Source organism: Prionailurus bengalensis, chromosome B4, assembly GCF_016509475.1.
Source record: "Prionailurus bengalensis isolate Pbe53 chromosome B4, Fcat_Pben_1.1_paternal_pri, whole genome shotgun sequence".
In the NCBI taxonomy this organism is placed as follows: Eukaryota; Metazoa; Chordata; class Mammalia; order Carnivora; family Felidae; genus Prionailurus; species Prionailurus bengalensis.
In genome coordinates this window covers 48,469,250-48,494,143 of record NC_057358.1, presented here as the reverse complement: position 1 = coordinate 48,494,143, position 24,894 = coordinate 48,469,250, and the positions used below count along the sequence as shown (strand labels likewise).

General features: G+C 42.3%; 2 protein-coding genes across 3 annotated transcripts in view; one reads left to right on the top strand and one right to left on the bottom strand.

The window, feature by feature from the left end:
- PDE6H (phosphodiesterase 6H) overlaps positions 1-24,894 on the bottom strand; it is a 183,811-nt gene that overhangs the window by 17,264 nt on the left and 141,653 nt on the right. Inside the window, exon 2 of one of the 2 annotated variants that reach the window (XM_043563397.1) lies at positions 18,060-18,122. The exons of the other annotated variant lie outside the window; for it this stretch is intronic. The gene's annotated coding sequence lies outside the window, so the exon portion shown is untranslated. The remainder of the gene's footprint in view (positions 1-18,059; positions 18,123-24,894) is intronic. 2 annotated transcript variants of the gene reach the window in all.
- Positions 4,818-24,140, top strand: ARHGDIB (Rho GDP dissociation inhibitor beta). Its single transcript, XM_043563392.1, has 6 exons — positions 4,818-4,942; positions 15,382-15,565; positions 16,214-16,297; positions 19,089-19,165; positions 22,275-22,338; positions 23,439-24,140. Exons 2-6 carry the CDS (start codon positions 15,388-15,390, stop codon positions 23,636-23,638), a joined length of 603 nt encoding a protein of 200 aa, XP_043419327.1. The 5' UTR covers positions 4,818-4,942; positions 15,382-15,387; the 3' UTR covers positions 23,639-24,140.

The window sequence follows — 24,894 nt, the reverse complement described above, 5'->3', positions numbered from 1 at the left end:
GATTCCTGACTCCAACCCTAGACATTCTGATATCATAGGCCTGCAGTTGACCTAAGAATTTGCATTTCTAACAAATTCCTGGGTGATGCCAATTTGCTGATCCACGGACCACACTTTGGGTAACTTGGTTTAAACTACTATCCCTAGCCTGATGAAGTATAAATCATTAGTTTAGAGTTGAAATCCGGGCATAGATATATATATCTGTCTGTCAAAAAATCGCCTCCTAGAAATAGCACAGGTTTTTCAAACTCAACACTCGATATGTCCAAATTCAGGCCCTAATCTCCCCCAAAACATTTATTCTTTCTTGTGTATTTTCTATCTCAGTTGATGGTACCCCCAAGGACATTGTTGCAAGAAACCCGTAAGTCCTCACTCCTCCTCACCTCCATCCTTGACACCCCTCCAATTACAAGGTCGTGCCAATTTTACCTAAGTATTTCTTGTATCCGACAGCCTCTGTCCATCCCTCCTGTGAACGCTCTAGTTCAGACCTACACAGTCTCTAAACTGGTTTTGTTCCCATCCAATCCATCAACACAACTACCAGAATAAACTACAGAATAAAATACAAATCTGTTCATGCGCCTCTTTTAGTCTCAACAGCTCTATTGTCACTGACAGGATCAAGACTGTGTTCCTTATTTGCATAGCATAAGAGATCTACTGTGATGTGAACCCTGTGCCTGCCCTGCTCTAGACACATTTCTTATCCTTATATAATGTTCACTTTGGAAGTCCAGCAACCTTGAGCTTCTTCTTTATAATTTCCTGGACATACCACACCATTTTAGGCTGCCATGCCACTGCTCATGGTCTCCCTTTCCTCAATTGCCTTGCCCTCCACTTCCAACCCTCCCCAGTGTACCAATGTATACTACCCTGTGAGATTTAGCGTTGCAGTCACTTCCTCCAAGGAGCCTTCTTTGATGTCCTTACTGACTTCTCTCATACTACCCCATGTGCATTTCTTTTCCTAAGCATACATAAAAAATTTCATTTGTTTCTGTCTTCCTCACTACGTTGTTAGTAACATGAGGTCTAGGATTGTGCCTCAGGACTGTGTTTCTCTCTGCTCCTGTGCACAGGTCCTGGGATATAGTCGGGAATTCTTAAGGGCTTGTCGAATTCGGAAATAAGCCTTTACATCAAGGCTCTGAACCCCTGCAGAATGTAGTTCGCTGTGTCGTATATATAGAAGAAAGGAAGAAACAGAGAAGTTGGTTTCAGTGATTCCCTGTGGACACACGACCTTGCTCATATTTGTATTCTTTCTTCGCCAAGGCAACGCTCTCACCAGAGGAAAGAGATGGAGTGGGGTGCATAACGTAGGCATTCCTGTCTAATTTAGACATATACATATCTACTAAAGAATTTTACTCAATGTCTTGCATAAGTCTGACAAGCATTATGCGAGCCACTCCAAGCATTACACGATACGAACGACACCGGCCTTTCCTCACACATTTTATATTTGGGTGGAGAGCTAAGTCTAACGCTCAGAAAAGAATCGCTTAACACAAAGCAGCGCTCACTAAAGGTCTAAATTATAATTGTATAAACAGTGCACACTCTAGGGGAAAAAAATACAACACACTTGTCCTGGATCGGTGCTGGAAAGCTTCAAAGAAGAAGGAGTTACTATATAAGATATTTATATTTGAGATTTATGGATGCTGATTGTGAGTACTTAGATGACAATGCCTCTTTCCTACTGATTCTAATATGTGTTATGCAAAAATAAGGATCAAAATGTAAAGTGGGGGGGGGGGGGGGCACCTGGGTGGCTCAGTCATTAAGCACCTGACTCTTGATTTCAGCTCAGGTCATGATCCCAGGGTCATGGGATCGAGCCCCGCATTGGCCTCTGCGCCGGGCGTGGAGTCTGCATCGGATTCTCTCTAAAAATAAAAATAAAAAATTAATGTGGAAATGATGATGGTGATGATTTTCCTAGCCTCCACCATTTGTTGAGTATTGAGCACTTTTCTGAGGTGGAAACCTTGCTGGATGCTTTCTCACACGTTATTTCCAACCCTTCTAGCAATGCTGAAGGTTGACATCATTCCTCTTTCACAGATGAGAAAACTGAGGCTCAGAGAAATGAAAACCGTGGCCCAAGGATCCACTGATGGGAAGACAGAGAGCCAGGACCTCTGTCTGAACTGCAGCTCTACCCCCAGCCTGCTGTTGGTGCCTCGTGGGCACATTTGAAAATGGACAGCTCTCAGGGCAGAAAGTCTTCTCTGAGAGTCTATTGTCTCTATTTGTAGCCTCAGAGAAATACGTCTGTGCAAAAAGGGGAAGTTTTAAGTCTGCAGTCCTTTGTTGCTTTTTTTAGGCCCAAGGCAAAGGCACCGCCCCTTGGAAGATCTGCCTAGAATTTACCTTTCAGGTGGTGCTTATAACAACAAAGGAAAGCTGGAAAATACCTCAAAGTTTCCATCATTTCTCTAGAAATTCTTAGGCGGTTTTCCAAGTTCTGCTGATTTCGTTTGGCAGCACAGAGCTAAGGTCCTTAGACTGAGAGCATCCTTACCGCCACGACGGGCCTCGTCTTACATCTGAGGAAGCTTAGATATGGGGAAGGAAGTTTTCGATGCATAACACACCTTCGTCAGCATGGGCTAGAAGCAGTGTCTCCCATCGTAGACTTCTTTGAAAAGTCTCTTCATCGGTTTTCCCATCCGATAAATACAGGTGAACAATGAACTATGACGGAAGAAAAATGAGAAATGGGAATTTTGGATAGATCCCTGCCCTGACTGCGATACCAAAGGATATTTTAGGAGAACATCACAGTTGTCCCCCAAGTTACTGAAAGTCCACTGCTATATCATCAAGAAGAGGCTTTAGGGGTGCCTGGGTGACTCAGTCCGTTGAACATCCAACTCTTGATTTTGGCTCAGGTCATGACCCTGGGGTCGTGGAATCTAGCTCCTTCCTCAGGCTCCACGCTGAGCACGGAGCCTGCTTAAGATCCTCTCTCTCTCTCCCTCTGCCTGTCTCCCCAGCTCATTCTCTCTCTCTCTCTCTTTCTCGCTCTCTCTAAAATTAAAAAGAAAGAGAGGCTTTAAGTTGGCAATTCTTAATCCTTTTGAGGTCATGGACTCTTTTGAGAATTTGATGAAAATTATGAATGCTCTCTCCTCCCCCAATAAATACATACACACTGCACACGTACAAACTGATTTTACAGACAATTTCTAGTGGTGTCTATACCTTCTAATGTCCATATCTAGAGCAGTGCATTAAGAAAAATTGTGGAGTCACATTGGACTTGGCAGGAAAAAAAAAAAAGCCCTGTTTGACTCGTGACGTCTTCCCAAATAGCATGAGAAATGGGTATGGCATGGAGACTACGAATCTACCATTCCCAATTTTTAAATCTTTCTTGTTCTAAATAATTTATTCTACCTATGTTATTTTTGAATTGTCTGTCTCCCCTAGAACATAATTTCCACAAGAGAGCAGAGATTTTTGTCTGTTGTCTACTGATGTTTCAGTGGTGCCTCGAACAATAACTGGCAGAAAAAAGGTGCTCGACAAATGCTATTGAAAGAAGAAATGTGTCCCCTCTTGAGAATACTAAGCTACAAAATCTCTTCCCTGCAGACTAATATTTGCTTTGACTTATGATGCAGTCAGATGCTTTGTTTCAAGGGCTATCTTCTCTCTACATCATTTTGAAATTTACACACTAAGTCTGTATTTGGTTTTCAGCCCTTTTGCCAATTTTAATCATACACTGCTGTCCTTTTTCTGTTTTTCTAGATTAACCTCTTTTCTCCCACCAAATGACCACCATCTCGATTGTTTCAGTTCCAGTGACTAAAGGTAACATACGTTTGGCGGCATCCGTTTACAAATTAAAGGGAGCAAAATGCAGTACGCTTAAATGACAGCAAAACAGATGTCCATTTCTTCAAATATATTTGTTTGATTAGTCAGCTCTAAACGTACTGAAATGATATAAATAGTGAATATTGAAATGTTAGTATAAACAAGCATTGTTTATTGGCAGCAGCTATGGAAGTGTATGGAATAAATGTGGTTTGAATGCCTAAAAAGTGTTCCTTTAAATGGTTTCAATATGGCCTCCGCAACTCTTTCCCATTTAAATTACTTCACAGACCAATTCCCTAGATATGGTACAAAGTCAATTTCAGTACTTGTTAAATTATCACAAATTCTGAGGTAGAAGACAACGAACTAATGAAGTTAGATGCTATTTTGTGATCTTCATTCCTAGGTTTAATCAAAAGCAGTGCTTTACGTTTTTTACTTAAAACATTTGGCCAAAACGACAAGCAACATTTGATTGTGCTGCAGTACAGAGCTGCATTTTGAAATTATACCAACAAAACCCCCAAAATCTGTTTGAGGACAATTTTTTAAGTTTAGGGCCAAGTATATGCAGTTAACGTTCATAATTCCTTAGCACTCTGTATTCACAGCCAGCAAACTTTCAAGATATCTGGCTGATGAGAAAGCTGGCAGAGACCATATAGGATGAGACGTCAGTGCTATGAAGTGACGCTGGTGCGAATTTATTGCCACTGGTTTCAAGGATACTTGCCTCAAGAAGCTTATGCACTGAAATGACTCGATTTTTAGACACACCCACACAATTATTCGTAGTGCTCAAGGCTATGGCCTCGATGCCCTTGCATGGACACTCATGCATACCCGAGTTCACACTCACACAGGCAGTCATGCTCCCACATGTCCCATTAATTGACAAGAACACTGTTCAGTTGACTGATCGAGAGATATGCAGTCCAAAGGAACAGAATTTGAGACAGCCCAGGGTTTCCTCTTCTAGTAGGTTTAAAACATTTTTTTTTCCCCTCACTAACTTCCTTCCTGTTCTAACTGCCAGTACTCAGAAGTCAGAGTAAGAGACAGAGGCACCCCAGAGAGCTGTGAGCCACTGAATGTAAGTTGAAATACCTCGGATGTGGGAGGCTCTAGGTGGGCGCAGGGAAATGTGGTAAATCTCGCAACTAGGCTACGACCCTCTCCAGTTTATTTATTTATTTTTTTTAGAAGGGCAATTCCTCTTTAAAACAAACTTTATGATAAGAAAGTACTAAAGAGGCTGTTGGAACAGTTCTGCAGAGAATGGGGAAGTCAGAGCAGGGAATGTTAGCAATGACTCAGGGGAGAGAGCCCCGTGAGGGAGGGGAGGGTGTGCCCTGCAGCCCTGGGGATGAAATCCTGTGTGTCTGGGGAAAGGACTATGAGTGTAACTGCTGCGGAGTGCCCGGAGGGGTTTCCTACAAGGTAGGACTGGGCATCTAGCCGAGTTCAGAAGCACAAAGACTGTGGACACAAACTGGTGTGGAACATGCTGGTAGATGATGGGTTGCTGCTGGGGTGGAGATGTGTGGTTTCCTGTTTTTAAGTAGATTGAAAGAGACTGATTGCAAAGCAAAAAAGATAAAGACTCAAAGCTGTCAAACATTAAACTCGTTGCCACTAAAGAACTTTTCTGGGGATAGGAGGGAAACGCATAATGAAAGCCTCCCTTGGAGTACGGTGGGATTTAACAATCGAAGGGAAAGTATGGTAGAACATATTGTTATTTACTTATCAGTCATATGGAGACAGATTTCCACCATGAACAGAAACTGTTTATTAAATGCCTGCAGTCAGACGGGCGGAAAGATAGTGGGTATTGTTGCCAAAAAATAGCTCTTTACATCCAAGAGAACTGAAGGCAGACATGGAAGGCACCAAATAATTTATTAAGAGATAGGTACTGGGGCACCTGGATGCCTCAGTCAGTTAAGCGTCTGACTCTTGATTTGAGATCAGGTCATGATCTCACGGTTTGTGGGGTTGAGCCCCGTGTCAGGCTCCTGTCAGTGTAGAGCCTGCTTGGGATTCTCTCTCTTCTTCTCCCTCTCTCCCTCCCCCTCTCATGCATGTGTGCACATTCTCTCTCTCTCTCTCTTTCTCTCTCTCTCTCACTCTCCCTCTCTCCCTCTCTTTCTCTCTCTCTCAAAATAAATAAATAAACGTTAAAATATAGAGGTTCTACAAAAATCCAAATAGATCTGTTAGGATACCTGATCTGGGAAGCCACTAAATTTGGAGACCATTAGAAAGAAGTGTTTTAGGCATGACCTGAAATTCTTTCTTCCCTTTAGAGGACGCTCCAATCAGCATGTCTTATAGATCTTGTCTGTAATTAAACTCTAGACCTAGGGTAATTTATCCTGGGTCTGATAAATCCTGGGGAAGGCAGACTGCTTTCATAGAGAGGTCCCCTGGTCAACCCTTCACGTGGAGACCAAGAGCCACTGAAATCGAGGTGAGCGTGTTGGATCCTCACTGCAGGAACGATCAAGCAAGGGAAATCAAGAGGCCGGTGTTGGCCCTGGAGGTTCAGGCACAGGTAGACATCCTTGATCTTTGCCATTGCTTTGTTTTGTGAAGTGGACAAGAAAATATCCCTCCCAAATCCAAATACGACACAAGCATAGTAGTAAGATCATCTTGCTCTCTTGTAAGATGTGTAGAATTCTGAGAGAAGAATTCATTCTTCATGTATGCTACACAGTCCCAGCACTTGTGGAAGAGCTATGTCACAGATGTACAGAAGCTGACTGGAGTGTTCCAGGGACTGGAATTTCGTCCTTCCTTGTTTGGGAGAGCATGAATCTGTCCCTAGGGAAGTGTGCTGTGAGCAGCATCGAGGTTCTGTTTTCAGCAAAGTCACCCTGACAGAAAGATTGGCCTGGGAGCACAAAATGTTACAAACTGCAGCTAGCAGGGAGAGAAGCCCCAGGGAGGAAAACCTAAGCAGATAAGCAGATAGAGAAAGAACCAGCATCTGTCAAGTGCTTTCTTGGTAGAAACTCAACTCTGAATCCTGAGAGGACTCAGAGGAGACAGTAAGGCTCAGAACTGTTAAATTATTTGACTAAAGTCACATACTGGTGCGAAAAAAAAAAAAAAAAAAAAAAAAGAACCAACAGCTACAATGCCTTAGAAGGACATTTTAGGAAATGTCTCATGGGAGAAATTGTTTTTAATCCCTTGTTTGTAGGTCAGTGTTATGTTGTCAGGGACCCTGGATGAAAGTCCATACTGGCATACCCGGAGATGGGTCTCATGTTGCTCCCGAAACTTCAATGTTTATCCCCTCAGCAAGCACTTACTGAGTCCCCTGTACTCTGGTCACCATAGCCAGAGCTGGTAAAACGTCAGTAAAGCTTTCTTAAAGGGCCTGATCTTGTCGGCACAAGGGATTATAGAGAGTGTCTTTACTTATTTTCATGCTTAATTTAAAACTTCTGTGACTGTATTGAGTTATGGCAGTGTAGTATTTTGCTTAATAACGGCTTAATGCAGTTTTTGTTGAGGATTATTTAAAATAAATATTTGCAGGGGCGCCTGGGTGGCTCAGTCGGTTGGGCGTCCGGCTTTGGCTCAGGTCATGATCTCGTGGTCCGTGAGTTCGAGCCCCGCGTCGGGCTCTGTGCTGACAGCTCGGAGCCTGGAGCCTGTTTCGGATTCTGTGTCTCCCTCTTTCTCTGACCCTCCCCTGTTCATGCTCTCTATCTCTCTGTCTCAAATAAATAAATGTTAAAATAAATGTTTGCAGAGGTGCCTGGGTGGCTCATTTGGTTAAGCGGCTTACTTCGGCTCAGGTCATGATCTCACAATTGATGAGTTCAAAACCCATGTCGGGCTCTCTGATTCAGCATAGAGCCCGCTTCAGATCCTCTGCCCCCGGCCTCTCTGCCCCTCCCCTGTGTGTGCACACTCTCTCTCCCTCTCTCTCCAAAATAAATAAGCCTTTAAAAATAATTTAAAAATAAAATAAATATCTGCAAAAATACTGAGCATAGTAACTTCACAGGGTAGACACCCAGAAAAGTTGAATGGGTCCACTGAGTCCTCTCTCCTTCCACGTATGAATCTGGGTTAGAAGGATGTATTGTGAATACACAGGGAAGAAATTATGTATTGGTTCTCCCACCAAGGAAAATGTTAAAGAATTCTGCATCTAGTAATATGTCCCCTCCTCTGGATTGATTTTAATATTTACTGGCCCTAATAGGGACTCTCGGGCACTTAGTTGATTCCCCTCATCCAGCTTTGCTCTCTTGGATGCTCTTCATAGAGCGAAGATGGTAGAAAGCAGCCCTGAGGAGCCTGGGAAGCACCGATCCCACCATGGTGCTATGGAATACTGAGAAACCACAGAGGACTCCAGAACCCAGACAGCTTGTGGTGTCCTGAGGGATGACCTTGGATTCCCCCAGATAAGCCAATCACCAGGCAGCCAGGAAAGCAGAGCCGAACCCTTGACCAGCTCTGACATGTGGACAGTCCTTCAGGGATGGCCCAACTCTCCAGAGCTGGGGAAAGTGGGACGTGTCCTGGTCAGCAGGGAAGGGACAGGACACGGTGACAGGGAATGCTCATACTCACATAGGTACTTCTCTGATGGAAGTCCCCCTACTTCTGGTACTTCCCTCTCTCATCCCCACCACTTCTATCTAATAATATTCATGGCCTGCGCGTCTAGATACGTGAATGATCTGGCAACTTCGGAACAGAAGTTAAATCTCCACAGTGTTTTGCTCCACAGCCAAAGGAAGTTTTCTCTATTGGCCGCCCCTGTGTCTTTTATCAGTTCTCATCATTCACAGAGTGAACTCTGGCTTCAATTATGAAAGGGAGCAATAAATAGAATCTAAAATTAAATTGCCCATGAGGAAGCTTTTTTAAAGAAATAGAATAGTGACAGTCCCATTTTCAGGTTGATCCAGTTAATAAACAATCCTTGCGATTCCCAGAACTTCTTGTCTCTTCCGTACACCTCAAAGAAACAAAATCTATTTTTAAGAAGGAAGGAGTGGACGTTGTCAACACCGCAGATCCAAGGGAAAGCACTTGGTGCCTAGGCAGTCAGTGACCTCACTTTGCTGAAAGTGTTCAGCAAAACAGATGGCATCGCTGGGAAGGGAGCAAAGGATGAGCATGGGTCCTTTATTCAGCATCTACCATTGGCCAGGACAGCCGGGAACTTTTCATGTCTTTGTTCCAATTCTTCAACCCCATAAAGAAAGATTATTACTCCCACACTACTAGTGGAAAATCTTGGGCTCAGCTAGGTTGATAATTTACTTGTGTCATGCAATAATTCAGTGCAGACCCACATTTTGTTTTTATTTTACTTTTTTAATGTTTATTTATGTTTGAGAAAAAGAAAGAGAGAGAGAGAGAGAGAGAGAGAACACAAGTGGGGGCAGGGAGATACAGAATCTTAAGCTGGCTCCAGGCTCTGAGCTGTCAGCACAGAGCCCAATGCAGGGCTCAAACTCACGGATCATGAGATCCATGACCTGAGCCAAATTTGGATGCTCAATCCATTGAGCCACCCAGGTGTCCCGCAGAACCGCGTTTTCAATCTCCGACCCATCAGACTCAAAGTCCGTATTCTAGTAGGCACTGAAGATCACCTTTCTTTGACATAACAAGGTGCTTTGTTTTATCTAAAGTCGAGTTTCACCTTTTCTGGCCCTCAGCTTATTTAGAACTGCAATAGTGAACCAGACAAGGGTGCTCTATCCCGAGGTGGGTGCAAATTCTTAAGGGTATTTCACTTGCGAGGTCTTGGAAATTTCACTCAATTTGCAAGCAAAACCACCAGTTTGGTGTTATGGCATTCTTGCACCATGAGGAAGCATCCTGATTTAATGTGGCATTTTAATTGAGCCTGAGAGGATTAAGTTCCTAACTCAGCACACCCTTCGTGTTTACACTGCTTTGCTGAGTAGCAAACACAAGGGTGTGAGGGTTTCACTGTGAAAATTCATCTGTGGAAGCATCAGTGAAACAGAAGATAAAGATAATGAGTAGTAAGCACACACACACAAAACCAGTATGTGCTTCAGGTCCTGACGGAGCCCACGCTAACCTCATTAAACATGTAATTGTTCATTGTCCATTCCACTTTGACTGTTTAAAAAAGCCAAAGTCAAAACAACATACAAACAGCAACAACGACAAAAAAAAAAACCCAGCTCTGCTCTTTGTGGAACAGTGGGTGAGCTGCAGAGGAAGGTGAGAAAAGACCAGCCAGAATGTTCTACACAGATGGACTGGGTTCTCCCCTACCCCACCTCCACTTCCTCTTTTCTCGTTTCAGAGGCTTCCGTAAATTAAGGAGCATTCGAGCATTCATTGTATTAGGAAGAGGTTTCAGAGACCCTTCCAATGCAATGATTTCATTCTGCAGAGGACAAAATCCAGAGCACAGGGAGGTTCCGTGACCTGTGCCAGGTGACTTGGGCAGAGTTGCATGGAAACCCTCTTTATATGACACTTCCCTGCCTTGCTAAAGCCTGCAGAGTTTTGCAGAGAAGCATTTACCGCAGCCTGGGCACCCTCAAGATAGATTCCCCAGAAGACTAATGGGTTCTATAATTTTATCTTTACTTCTTAATAAAGACGGCTGAAGCAACAGATCGTTGCTCCTGGAAGCCAGACAACCTGGGCTCAGATATAATTCTGCCCCTTACACAGCATGTCATCTTGGGCAAGTTACTTACCTGAGCTTTAGTTTCCTGAAGAGAATGATAATACCCGTCCTCAAGGCTGTCATGAGGATGATGAGATAATCCTCAGGAAAGCATTTAGCATTATGTAAGTTAACTATTATAATTATTACCATCAATAAGAGAACCGGTTTTTCTTTTTTTTTTTTTTTTTAATGTTTATTTATCTATCTTTGAGAGCGCAAGTGAGGGAGGAGCAGAGAGAGAGGGAGACACAGAATCCGAAAGCAGGCTCCAGGCTCAGAGCTGGCAGCACAGAGCCCAATGAGGGGCTTGAACCCACAAACCATGAGATCATGGCCTAAGCCGAAGTCAGACGCTTAACTAACTGAGCCACCCAGGCACCCCGAAAATCGGTTGTTCTTTAGATGATACTTGAAGATAGTCTATAGAATTTCCATGACATGCCTATTCTCACTTTAGCAAGCACCCATAAAATGGGGGGATAGAAAGAGAAAACGGATATCTGTGGTTAAATATATGCACACGTATAATTTGGGAAATCATCATCAAACTATATAAGCTATTGTGGCTGAGGCTTTGGCAGAATCTGAAGTTCTGCAGAGATGAACTGTGAAATGAAAAATGCAGTTCCTTTTGGGAATTCATGCAAATCTGAAATAGTAAAACAGAGATAGATAAGTCTCTTGGGTACACAAGTGAAATAAGGTAACTGAATGACTGTGGCTTAGTGGACACATGACTGCAGGGCAGGAGAAATCTACAGATGGAGACCTTAGGAAAGATACACTTAGAGGTTGTGTGCTCCAGCCCCCCAAACCCCAAGATAAGGAGAGTAAGATCCGCAGTATTTGAAACATCTTCTTAGGGTGTTACAGCTGATCAGTAGCCAAGCCAGAACCAAAATCCACACGTGATGAAGTCCTAGTTCAAAGCAGAGATAATTATCCAAAATCAAGTATATTGAACAGAACTCTTCCCCTGAAGAGCTGTGCCCTTTGCACTTTTGCTCCTCTGCCAGGCTTTGTGTCATTACCTCAGATATAGACATTACCTGGTATCTCCTTCTGCTTCTACATAAGCCAACATTTGGGGTTTGATACACATGACTCTCAGCTGAAAGCTAGGTGGGGTCAGTGACCCAGCCAGGCAAGCTTCCATTGTAACACTCAACTCTCTGCCTCATGTTTCCAAGAAGTCACAGTGTCAAGGTCATGTTTCTAATCTTGGACTCCAGTAAAGCCTAGGAGCCTCTGGATTGCAAGCACAATCTCATAGGTGTATTCCTTTTTTCTAAGTTGTGACTTTCACCAGATTTGTCAAGAGACCTACAGTTTCTGAAAAGATGAACCAACCAAACCACTGTGGCTGTCCATCCCCCAGCCCTCTCTCCACTTTGGAGAGTAACTTAAACACCAGTATGAGTGTGCTAAAGCACTGTGTCTTATAAATAGTAGGTGCTCACCAAACATTATGCTTTAAAGAAGTTTCCTTGAGAATTGCTTTTCCAGTTCTTTATTTCTTGTATTATTATGTTTTCATCTTTTTCTACTCAGCTTTCCAGACTGAACTGGTTTGGGACCATCTAGCTTCATATCTCCTTTTTATATGCTATGTGATTAAACCAAATTATTTTGGGGCGCCTGGGTGGCTCAGTCGGTTGAGCGTCCAACTTTGGCTCAGGTCATGATCTCACAGTTCGTGGGTTCGAGCCCTGCATCAGGTTCTGTGCTGACAGCTCAGAGCCTAGAGCCTGCTTCGGATTCTGTGTCTCTCTCTCTGCCTATCCCCTGCTCACACTCTGTCAATCTCTCTCTCAACAAATAAATAAACATTAAAAAACAAACAAACAAATTATTTTGATGTGGTCCTGAATTTTCTCCTCTTTACTACAGCAATTTTATACAGTAACCTCATACTATCCTCTGCTCTTACAAGTCTTTTTTTTTTTTTAATGTTTATTTATTTTTGAGACAGAGAGAGACAGAGCATGAACGGGGGAGGGGCAGAGAGAGAGGGAGACACAGAATCGGAAGCAGGCTCCAGGCTCTGAGCCATCAGCCCAGAGCCCGACGCGGGGCTCGAACTCACGGGCCGCGAGATCGTGACCTGAGCTGAAGTCAGACGCCCAACCGACTGAGCCGCCCAGGCGCCCCCTCTTACATGTCTTTTAAACAAATTTGTTTCATTTTTGTGAAGCAATTATTGTATACCTGTTTGCAATGAACCAAGCAAATTTAGACTTGACGTAAGTCTCAGATTTACTAGTAAGAATATCAAGATCTAGATGACAGATAAATTGACTTGCCAATGATCACACAGAGGTTGTCAAACCCTGTCTGAGATCAGGTCTTTGTCTTTGTCTCTCCCTTCTTCTTCTCTCTCTCTCTCTCCCTCTCTTTCTCCTTTCAAAATTGAGATTTCAGCCTGCAAAATAATAATTCCCTGCAGGTTATGGAAATTACCTTGGGCTAGTTAGTGGGTACGTGTGATATCTTTTGATGGTCAGACTTCAAGCAGATGATTTGTTAGAGCCAAGCGATATATTCCAGAAAGGCCTTTTGAAGAGGGCCAAGATGTCCTCATCTATAGATAGGCTTCCTGATGACCTGTCCACAGGTTTGTTATGTGACTTGCATTCTGGGTATCTAGTCAGGCTCCTGGGTGTCACCAGAGGAGAGCCTGTCTTTTCTGATTAGTCTTATCTGGTTTGCTCTTCATCTCACTGCTTCATGATTGTCCTCAAACTACCTACAATCTAAAATCTCCTCCCACTGTGCCCTTCATTATTTTTCTAACCCGTTCATTCAGTTTCCCTGAGTGTTGTTTGGAATATGAGTTGAGCTGGTCATGATGTTTTTTGTGCTGTGAGAGGCTCAGCTTTGAGTGGTGCTGAATCTTGGGCTGAAGCAAGAGTTGCCATAGGAACAAGCCTGCCTGTTTCCTTCCTGCACAGGAAGTGGACCTGGGCATTGCAATGCTGTTTGCAGACTTGATCAAGCGCATGGTGTTTGGCTTGTTATTTTGCTAGCAGAGGATCGATGAGCCAAGAGATAGTGTTTCTTTCTCTTCTCTTTCTTTTCCTTCCTTTTCTCTTAAAATTGTTTTTGTTTGGCTTCACTTCCCAATTATTTTCCTTTCTGATGCCAATGATGGAGACATCGAAACTCAAAACCATAACTGGTTTTGGCCAGAGATAGCTTCATCCCCTGGGGGACTTTATAGAGGTTTGCAAAGTCATTTAAGATGAGATATGCTAGATATTGTCTCACAGTTGTGCCACTCAGGAACAATGTAGCCTTTAACATGGCAGGGAAGAGACATACTCTTGGGGGAGGACTGAAGGAAATCAGGAAATTATCTCCTTGCCCAAATACCTCCTGTGTTTCCCCCAAATAGCTCCATTGCTGCCAGCCATGGGCCTGAAATTCTTCCAGCACAGACTTCTTCCTCTTTATTAGGACACTGCAGTTCCAGCTATAGGAATTTGAGCATTTCTCTTAACCTCTGACTTTCCATTTTTTCAATGATTCGATGAGGGTTGGAATATATCACCTCTAAGTTTCCTTTCTGCTCTGAAAATCTCTGACTACACATGCCCTAAAATGGGTAATTTTTTAAAAATCTATTATTCAGTCACTAACAATTAAGTGTGAATAATTTAATTAGAATCATGCCTCAGGGCACCTGGGTGGCTCAGTCATTTGGGCATTTGACTCTTAATTTTGGCTCAGGTCATGATCTCATGGTTCCGCGAGTTTGACCCAATCTGCACTGGTGGTGCAGAGCCTGCTTGGGATTCTCTCTCTCCTCTCTCTCTGCCTCTCTCTCTCTCTCTTTCTCAAAATAAATAAATCAATTAAAAAAAAAGAATCTCCCCTCACTATTTTAATACACAGCAAGTAACGGTAGATTATAATGTGATAGTGGAAGAAGACAGACTCCAGAGTATGCCCAGATGAGGCCTTAGGGCATAAAGTCACTAGAAATCTGGGTAGGGGAGGTACTAAAAGGGAAGGGGATCCAGAAAGGGGAGATCAGTGGAAGGTAAAAGTAAAGACATACTAATCCTTACCATTTCGTCTGGAGGAATTTAATTTTGTTATCTCATGTCATTTCAAAAGAACAGAAGATCTTTAGCTATAGAACCAAACAAATCAAACAATGGATGTTTATAAAATGCCTCCACTATTCAATTATTATGGGAGATTCAAGAGAAACACAGAACCTGGTACCTGCCCTCAAGGAGTGTTGGATGGGAACCATTCCTACACCTCAGGCAGGTATCATAGGGGTCTACAACGTTGCATGACTTACCTTTGAAGTATTGCAGGAGTTCAGGGAAAGATTCAATTAATGGGAAGATGCCAACTCTTTCTTTGGCTCCCTGTGTTTTGAAACCATCATAACCGAGACTGTACAACGTTAAGAGCCTTGACACTGGAGGGGTGGTGGCTGGATTTAGAGAACTGTGGTTATTTCTATAATTATTTGAACTGGGGCTCTCTGCTCATTATTTGGGGCTGCCTGTGTTATGTTGCTTCGCTTACATATTACTCACAAATGAGCTATTTCTTTCTTGTCAGTTTTATTCGGTGAACAAGAGACATTTGTCACAGTGCAGAAAAATTCAGGAAGATCCGAGAAAAGACCAAATGCACTATATTCTCATTGCATAAAAATATGAGATTAAATTAGGAAAAAGTATCCTGGAAAATCCCTGACAATGACAAAAGTCCATTAGGGCAAGGATGGTGTTACCAGTAGCCCCACAAACATTTTCCATATCTGTGGACTTTTGGCTAATGGACTATCATCCTCTCTGTCTCTAAAATAGATCGAAATGACTGAAAAGGACCCAGAAGCACACCTGGAGGAAGATGTTGATGAGCTGGACAGCAAGCTCAATTACAAGCCTCCACCTCAGAAGTCACTGAAAGAGCTCCAGGAGATGGACAAGGATGATGAAAGCCTAATCAAGTACAAGAAAACACTCCTGGGGGATGGCCCTGTGGTGGCAGGTGTGTGTGTACAGGGGGATGGGGGGAGGTGGGAGGGCCCCAATCAGGCATACATTTTGGCAACACAGAAGCAGGTGCAAAAGAAAGAATGCCAAGTGTTTCCAGGGCTCAGTGAGTGAGGCACGATCTATATATGCTGCATAAAATGACAACCGCAGGATTAAGTCCTTTTTGGAGATAAAGTGCAAGTTGGCATTGAAATAGGCAAAAATTACACATAAGGGAGATTTAGAAAGAACTTCAGACTACCACTCATATGGCATTCTCTCCATTCTCTCACATTTTCTTTCCTTCTTCTCTTTCTCTTCCTTACTCCTTACTTAACCGTTCCTCTCTTCCACATACACAACAGCAGAATTGGATATAGATGGGCACTGCCCATCTAGCAGAGGAACTTACCCACAGCCACTCAGGAAATGTTTGCTGTTGATAACTAAGAAGGGCTTCCAAAAGCTTGACACAGAAATAGTCCTGCTCGAGTTTCTGAGGCCATTAAGGCCAACATAGTGAACTTGCCGCTTTCATCTGTATATTCGCTCCACATTAGAGATATCACTTTTTATATTCCTTCTCTCCTACTTGAAATGTACACACACTGTACCCGCATGTTCTCTTCCCTAAAATTACATTCTTTTCTGAATCCTGCAGACCCAACAGCCCCCAATGTCAAGGTCACCCGGCTTAGCCTGGTTTGTGACAGTGCCCCAGGACCAATCACCATGGACCTCACTGGTAAGTGGACACATCTGTTCTGTTCAAAGGCGTCTAGTAATATCGCAGGGAAAACTTAGTCTCCGCCCCCTCTCCCAGCAAAAGGAAATGCCGGCAAGGTGAATGCCAGACACATGTATGCTGGCATCGGTTCCCAAATCATTGCTCTCAGAGTGCAGTATTTACCATGCTTAATGAAAAGCTCAATCTCTGTCTCTAATTAATTGGAGGGAGTGCAGTCATAAGCGTTGGATGTATTTACTTGTATCATAATTACTTCAGAATTTTATCTCTACACAGTACCAGGGGAATTACTATCCATATAAAGCGACTGATGATGGAAATATTAAGAAGCAAGCTGTATGCTTCTGAAATGTAATATTTATACATTCTAAACATCAGAGAAAATATTCATCTTACATCACCTAGAGATCTTACTTGAAGGCAAGAAGCAATCTAAAATCTTTTATTAATTTTTAAAAAAAATTTAATGTTTATTTTTGAGAGAGAGAGACAGACAGAGCAAAAGCAGGAGATGGGCATACAGAGAGAGAGGGAGACACAGAACCCAAAGCAGGTCCAGGCTCTGAACTGCCAACACAGAGCCTGATGCAGGGCTCAAACCCACAAATCACGAGATCATGACTTGAGCTGAAGTCAGACGCTTACCCAACTGAGCCACCCAGGCACCCCTAAAATCTTTTAAATAGTGCTGGAAATTCTACTGTTAAGTACATACTATTTTAGCCTAAAGCTCTGATTCTTGTATAAGCAGCTTCCCCCACTAAAGATGTACCAATTAAGATGTTATTTCTTTTCCCCTTATTGTGACAAGGGTCAAATCCTTTCCTGGAACTTAAATCTTGAGGAGATAAAGACAGGCTGAGAAGTCAGGTATTATGGGTGACGTGTGCATCCCAGGGTAGAGAGGGAAGAGCCAGGAGGTTGAGGGTGTCCAAGGTAGATTTTCAGCAAAAAATAAAATTACCAGATTCAAAAGGTGGACTCATGAGACAGAGCAAAGCATGACTCTAGAACAGTAGGCTCAGCGGCCAGGTGGTTCCCTTCTCACAGGACACATCCACTCTTTGCCTTATATGGGCTTGTCTGAGGGAGGAAATCAGAGGCTGAGAAGACACACTTCCCCTTCAACTGAAATCATTACAGCAGACACAAGTGCAGCTACCCCCACATTCTAGCATCTCTCTAGGAGAATCTCTCTCTCTCTTTCTTTCTCACCAGGACTCAGGCCTCTTCCTGTGTGAAATTGGGTAATGTTACCAGGTGCAACTGTCAATTTGTTAGATGGGGTCTGAATTAGCTCTGAGGAAATCTAAGGGCCTGATGGTATTGCAGGGAAAACTCAGTTTCTTTCACTTTCTTAGCACTGGGATGTCTTAAGTTTGGTTTTCTGTCACAAAAAGGCTATTGAGGTGAATCCCAGTATAAACACACACACACACACACACACACACACACACACATATATATAATACCCATAATATACAGTATATATAGAAAACAGTGTGTGTATGTATATATGTGTACATATGTACAATATACATTATATATATATATATATATATATAGCATATATACAAAACTGTGTGTACATGTATATACTATATAAATGCACACACACACACACACATATATATACTATTTGCTATATATATATGGTATATATACTATGTAGTATTGTAGTATATATACTACATGGTGTGAAGCACACGCACAGAGCTATGCAAAACAGCAAAACACACACACACAAACACACACTTACCCCTGAAGTTCAGATGACACAGGATCACATTGGGAGAAGAACAGAGAGTGATTATCTCCATACCTAAAGTACAGGAATTAGAGTCAGATCCTGGTTTTATGGGTCCTGAAGCTTTTATTACTTAAGGGACTCTCCTTAAGGAAAATAATATGAAATTACAAATGCAAAAGCAAAATTAAGTACAAAGTGAATATATATCTAGAATGATAAAAGGGAAACCAAGAGAAGTAAATTTTTTTAAAGCTAGAAAATGCCATAAACATCACCGAATCTACAAAAACAATTAGGTGGTACTACCATATAATATTTTTCTTATATTTATCTATTTGAGAGGTAAGGGCATATTCTTTAATCATCTTTTTGTTTGGCCACATATGTGATATCATCTTCAATAGAGAAAATAGCAAGATCATTCAGATGCTCCTCTAGGATCACTGATTAAAACTTGTTTTTATTATTGACAATTAGAAAAGACATTGTCAGGGGCGCCTGGGTGGCTCAGTCGGTTAAGCGTCCGACTTCAGCTCAGGTCATGATCTCACAGTTTGTGGGTTTGAGCCCCACATCAGGCTTTGTGCTGGCAGCTGGGAGCCTGGAGCCTGCTTCAGATTCTGGATCTCCCTCTCTCGCTCTCTGCCCCTCCCCCACTAATACTTTCTCCCTCTCTCTCTCTCTCTCTCTCAAAAATAAATAAACATTAAAAAAGAAAAAGAAAAGACATCATCACACACAACTCACTGCTGTTAATAGCTTATATATTTTAGGGTTGTCAACAAACTTGGGGGAAAAGTACTATCACATTTCTTCCATATCTAGCTATAAGATTTCAGCTTTTCAAGTGTGTGTGTGTGTGTGTGTGTGTGTGTTTGTGTGTGTGTAGCAACTAGTCTCAAATATTCTTTGAATTGAAGGCCATGAGGACTGTGTTGCTCTGATGAGCCCAGCAAACAGCTCCGGAGTTTAAATCATTCATCTTCTTGTGTTTCTCCTTCTGAGGAGAATAATCTCTTTCTAAATCTACTTCTACAGGGGATCTTGAAGCTCTCAAAAAAGAAACTTTTGTGCTAAAGGAAGGTGTTGAATACAGAGTCAAAATTAACTTCAAAGTGAGTATCTTTCCCTGAATGTTTTTATAAAGCTTAAATTCTTCCTATAATCAGAGAAGGAAAAAACCCAAATGTCTTGCATTAACATGCTGTCACAGTTTTTGTGTTTCCTTCCCCCTGACCTCCCCTCTCTAGACTGTCCTCTCCCCAACTCTGAGCTCTACCTGCTGAGGCCCACCCTTGCTTCATGCCTTTTCCCAACCAGTGCCCTCGCCTTGAACTCTCCATTGATAACCAACAGGACTGTTCTGTGAACTCCCAACGCTCCCGTCCATGAAGCACACCCTATTTTGTATTGTACCATTTGTGGCATTTCTTCCCTGTACAGCCCAAGTGCCCTGAGAAAGGGAAAGATTATTTATCTCTCGTTTCCAATATCTTACCCGAAACTTTGTAAATGATATTTAGTGAATACTTATTGAGAAATCGATAAATGAACGAATCAATTATTAGTAAACAATGGAACAGATGGAGCCACAGTTCTAATTGCTCAATGGTTGTATAAATCCAGGAGTATGGACCTTGGAAAATAACTGGAAACTACAATTATAGTTGTGGAGCAAGCAAACAGGTAACAGCAAAAACTGAACAGGAATTGACATATAAAGAATGAACGCATACCCCATTGAACAGCCAAAAGCAAGAAGAAAAATAATCTTGACTGAAAACAAATAAGTCAGAGATGTACTGTTTGCTCTCAATTGCTTATATTTGCCTTGGTTGCCCTTCTCAGCCATATCCTTCAGGGACCTTTAGGGCCACCAAGGAAGACCCCATCTGCCCTCTGTGTTTGCACACTGGGCTCTTCTTTCCCCTCAGTGCAGGGTTGATTCAGGGTCTGTGGACAATCACTCTGTACCATGTATAATTATGCCTCAAAATAATTTCATTCTGAAAATACTTGTTGATGCCTACTCTACAATATGCACTGAGCCATGGTTCACTTGCTTGTTTCGTGTAGTATTATTCATTATCAAAGCACCCGAGAGTTTGGTATTGTATCTAAATATGCCTAGAATTATATCTAAGGCATTGCATCCGAATATGCTTAGAAGGGGTTACACATCGGTTGAATTTTTAATCATTAAGGCTATTGCCTTAATTTGTCAGTTTAGTAAGCCCATTTGTACCAAATGAAGGAGGTAAGGTAAATTTTGGTGGGAGTAAGATGAGAAGGAAAGGTCTGGAACATAGGCCTCTGCTGTGGTGGGAAAGCCGAAGAGGATGCAGTGGTCGGGGTTACACATTAGGGTGATGCAGGAGGAGGGCACAGAAAGGAGTTTTCAGGTCCCACCCGCTTCAGATACTTAGCATTGTCTCAAGCAAGAGAAAACCATTCTCTGTGTGCAACCCACACCATGTTAACCAACCTGTGGCCTGTCCCAGCGTGGGGCTCCAGGTAGAAGAAATAACAGGTCAAAACTGGAAATAATTGAGAAGCGTTTTAAGTCTTTACTGACATCTGCTGAAAAGTATCCAAGAAAGTTTGCATTTATAACACCAGCAACACATTCCAAAAGTCCTCTTGCATTATCTGTCTTTCAATGGTGTTCAGTGTTCTTCTCTTTCTTCCCCCCAAAACCTGGCCTGGGGGGCATGGTTCTTCTAGTTTCTCCCCCTTTTCCTTCTGTTCCCAAGGACATGTAGTATCTCTGACCTTCACATTCCTCTGGTCACCAAAGCTTCTTCCTCTGGGAGTGGAGAGGAACAATGGGAAGGCGTGCAGACAGAGGAAGAGAGTTCTATGAATATTCGTACTTCTCTATTACCCATCTCAAACATATTTATATTAAATGAACCCTCTATGGAGCAGTAGAAAAACAGGAGGCTCTGTTTTGAAGTCCTTATGGTGAGTAGCAATCACCATTCCTGTTTTTCAGTCTTTTTACCACCAGACCACATCTCCTACAAAGACCAAAGGACTAGCTTAGAGACTTTTAGAAAAATGCATTCACTTTTTTCTATTTGTATGAGCCACATCTGGCAGAGTGATCAGAAAGTTAGGGCATCACTTTGTCACAATTTCTTCCATGGAATTGTTTTCATTCTGTATGCTTTTGATAGATTTGTATGACAGATTTTACTGAGTGACCATCTAAAACAAGCTAGGGTTCATGGCTGAGCTACCTCATTGCCAATAAAACAAAACATAGCACTGATAAATTGGTTTAATTATTCTGTCCAAAACAGGAAGGCAGCCATAATTACTGTTGGGAGAAATTATTTGAAGATGCTTTCATTCTTCATCTTGGTGAACAATTAACCAAGCCCTCCAGCTAATGACGCAATGTCCACTTTATTTGTTTGTATGAACATGAGCACAGTATAAAATTAATGGGCAATGCAGTTCAGTCCTAGGCAAAATGAATCATGGAAAAACAAAGTGTTTGGGCTATATATATTTTCATCCTACTTTAGTGAACTTTCTCTGAAAGGCTTGGGAAAGTGGTGACATCTCAGACAACATGTGAAAATAACAGACATCCAAAATGCTTGCCAAACACGAGTGGATTTCACCCATTATTTATCAGTTTAGTAAGCCTATGTTTCCATGAGGCCCATCTCCCCATCTTTAGACTCCAGTCTCAGTGACATTACAGGCACAACCATCTTTTAAATCTGATTTTCCATTACGGCTTTTCTCCTTGTTGTTTGTTTTTCATGCTAGATAGATCATTTCTGAGGTTAGGGTTTTCAGGTATTCACATAATATTTTCCATTGGTACCTTTGTAGCCTTTCCTAAGATAAGGACAGTCTTCTGGCCAGTAGTATCAGGGAGGGGAAGCTCAAGACTGTTCTTAGGACTTTTGGAGGAAGGATAAATGTAATGAAGAACACTGAGACAATGTTTTAATTAAGCAGCCCCCTCCCCCAAACCAAACAGCACAGTATTCCATGATTAGAACCAGATTGGCAACGTTCAGTCTTGTGATCTCTCCAATCTCTGCCTCACCATCACATGAAATGATACTAGTAACACTTATTCTGAATTAAATCTCAATCTTCTTCCGTCCTCAGAGAAGACTGCTAGGTAGGATAAGCATGAAAGATGAGGGAAAATGAAAGACCTATTTTAATCTGAATTGCTTGGATCCTTCCCACCTACAGGTGAACAGAGATATTGTGTCAGGCCTGAAATATGTTCAGCATACCTACCGGACTGGGGTGAAAGGTAAGGGACCCACACTTTACATTGTCCCAAACTCTGCTCCCCACTGATACTTAATCTTCTGCTTATTAACAATTTTAATCATAGGCTCATGTAAGAATCTGATTAAAAGCGGGGTGCCTGGGTGGCGCAGTCGGTTAAGCGTCCGACTTCAGCCAGGTCACGATCTCGCGGTCCGTGAGTTCGAGCCCCGCGTCAGGCTCTGGGCTGATGGCTCAGAGCCTGGAGCCTGTTTTCGATTCTGTGTCTCCCTCTCGCTCTGCCCCTCCCCCGTTCATGCTCTGTCTCTCTCTGTCTCAAAAATAAATAAACGTTAAAAAAAATTTTTTTTAAATTTAAAAAAAGAATCCGATTAAAAGCTATGGGCGCTCCCCCTAGGAAAAAGCACATATGTACCTCTGACCTCGACACCAATGGTAAGGCCTACATCCAGAGATTCAGTTTAGACTGGGTCCACCACTAACCTTCAGCATTCAGTTTCTGGAATTTAAACTTATTATTCATAAAGGGGAAGAGTAACCAAGATAAGTTTGAATAAAGATGGAGTATATTAAAATACTCTCAAAAAAAAAAAAAAGTTCACAGGTATACATGTGTCAGAGAAATCCAAGACCAGAAGAAGTTCATTGCATATAGGAAGAAACAGAGGCCCAGAAATGTTATGTGACTTAAATAGTTGCAGAGCTAAGATCAGAACTCAGGTTTCCGTTAATGTGGAGTTTTTTTTATGGTATAATCTGCTACATCTACCATAAAAGAGTCTTGATCCCCATAGCTTTAAGGCACAGATTTCCCAACTCTCTTGATAGTTTCAGCTGTGATGCTTTTTAAAACACTGATTCTTGGGACCACCCACGGAAGATTACTTGTCCATAGTATCTAAGAGTGGGTCAAAGAAAACTGTATTATTAAAAGGTACTCCGATAAAAAAAAATATTTTAAAGAAAATAAAAAGGTGCCCCATGTAAATCTGACATTTTGCCAGTATTGGAAACTGTGGCTCTTGGCGTTGATCACTGTGAGCTGTGCTCCGAAATTTCCAGTTTGCTGTGTTTGTTTTCTCTTTCAGACTCTTACCCTAATGAACTTTCCTTTCTTCCTAGTGGATAAAGCGACATTTATGGTTGGCAGCTACGGGCCTCGGCCAGAGGAGTATGAGTTCCTGACTCCGATTGAGGAGGCTCCCAAGGGTATGCTGGCCCGAGGCACTTACCACAACAAGTCCTTCTTCACCGACGATGACAAGCATGACCACCTTACCTGGGAGTGGAACCTGTCTATTAAGAAGGAATGGACAGAATGAGTGCATCTGCCCTTCCTTTTCCCCTCCTTGCCACTCAGAAGTACCCTTTCTGTCATATTCATCACCCTGTCCCTCCTCCCTGTTCAGAGCTAGGTCCTTTCCCCAATACTCCCCACATTCTGTTATCAATGCTTCTTGTCCCACAATGTCTCTCAAAGTGGTCCCTAGCACAAAATGCTTAACACCCAGACTTTAATCCTGCCCATTCCTTCCAATCCTCATCATGGCCAGATCTTCAAAATTCTTCATTTCAATACCTGGTCATTTAGTATTTCCTTCTATTTTTCCCATGTGAGCAACTAGAGGCCAAGAAATAGGCAAACTATCACTAACAGTCCTTTGCCTTGGGTTCCAGTAGCTCATTCCCATCCCTGCATTCTTCTGTGGTTGCTGCTGGCTCAGTGAAGGTCCCTAATCACGTTGCCTACCAGTTGGGGTTCTTCTTTTATGGGAGACACTGTAAACAACACAAGAGAATAAATAAAACAGTTTTATGATCTGACTGAGACCCTCATTTCCGTGCCTTCTTTCTTTGAACAAATATGATAACTACATTGTTTACATTTGTGAGTGTCCTCAGAGCATATGTGTGGACTGGACACAGTAGAGACGGTATTTGCATCACTAGGAAATGTTTAGTCTCCCTGTTCTAGTGCAATGAGCAATGAATATTCAGAATGTGAATAGTAGAAATCCTGAGATATTTTATTTTATAGTAGTACCATATGGAACTTTCTCCTGAGCTTGAGACCCATATATCCTACTACCTATGGGAATCCTATCTTGGATTTCAGAGGGCACGTGTGGGCCAAATCAGCCACTGCTTCTCTCCTGCTTACGACCTTCCAATATAATCCCAGTTGCTTAGAGAATAAGATCCTACACTTATTGTATAATGCTCCCTACAATCTGGCCTAAATTCAATTACTAATAATTCTCTCACACATTACATTTGCATCTCCATGTTTGGGCTCTTTACATGAAACTCTCCTTCCACCGCTGTTGCCTGGAAAAATCCTATTTACAGGGGACTCTGCTTAGGCATCCCTTGTAGGAAGAAAACCTTCACTGAACCCCACCATTGTGCTAAGTGTCCTTAAGTCTGTATTTTCATAGTGTCCTATGAGTTTCTCAATTTTTAATCACCTCCCATTTTATATTTAAGTGATCTGCTTATTTGTTCATCTTTCACACTAACAATCTGGGAAAGGCTGGATCAGATCATACTTATCTTTGTATCCCTAGTACTTAGATCA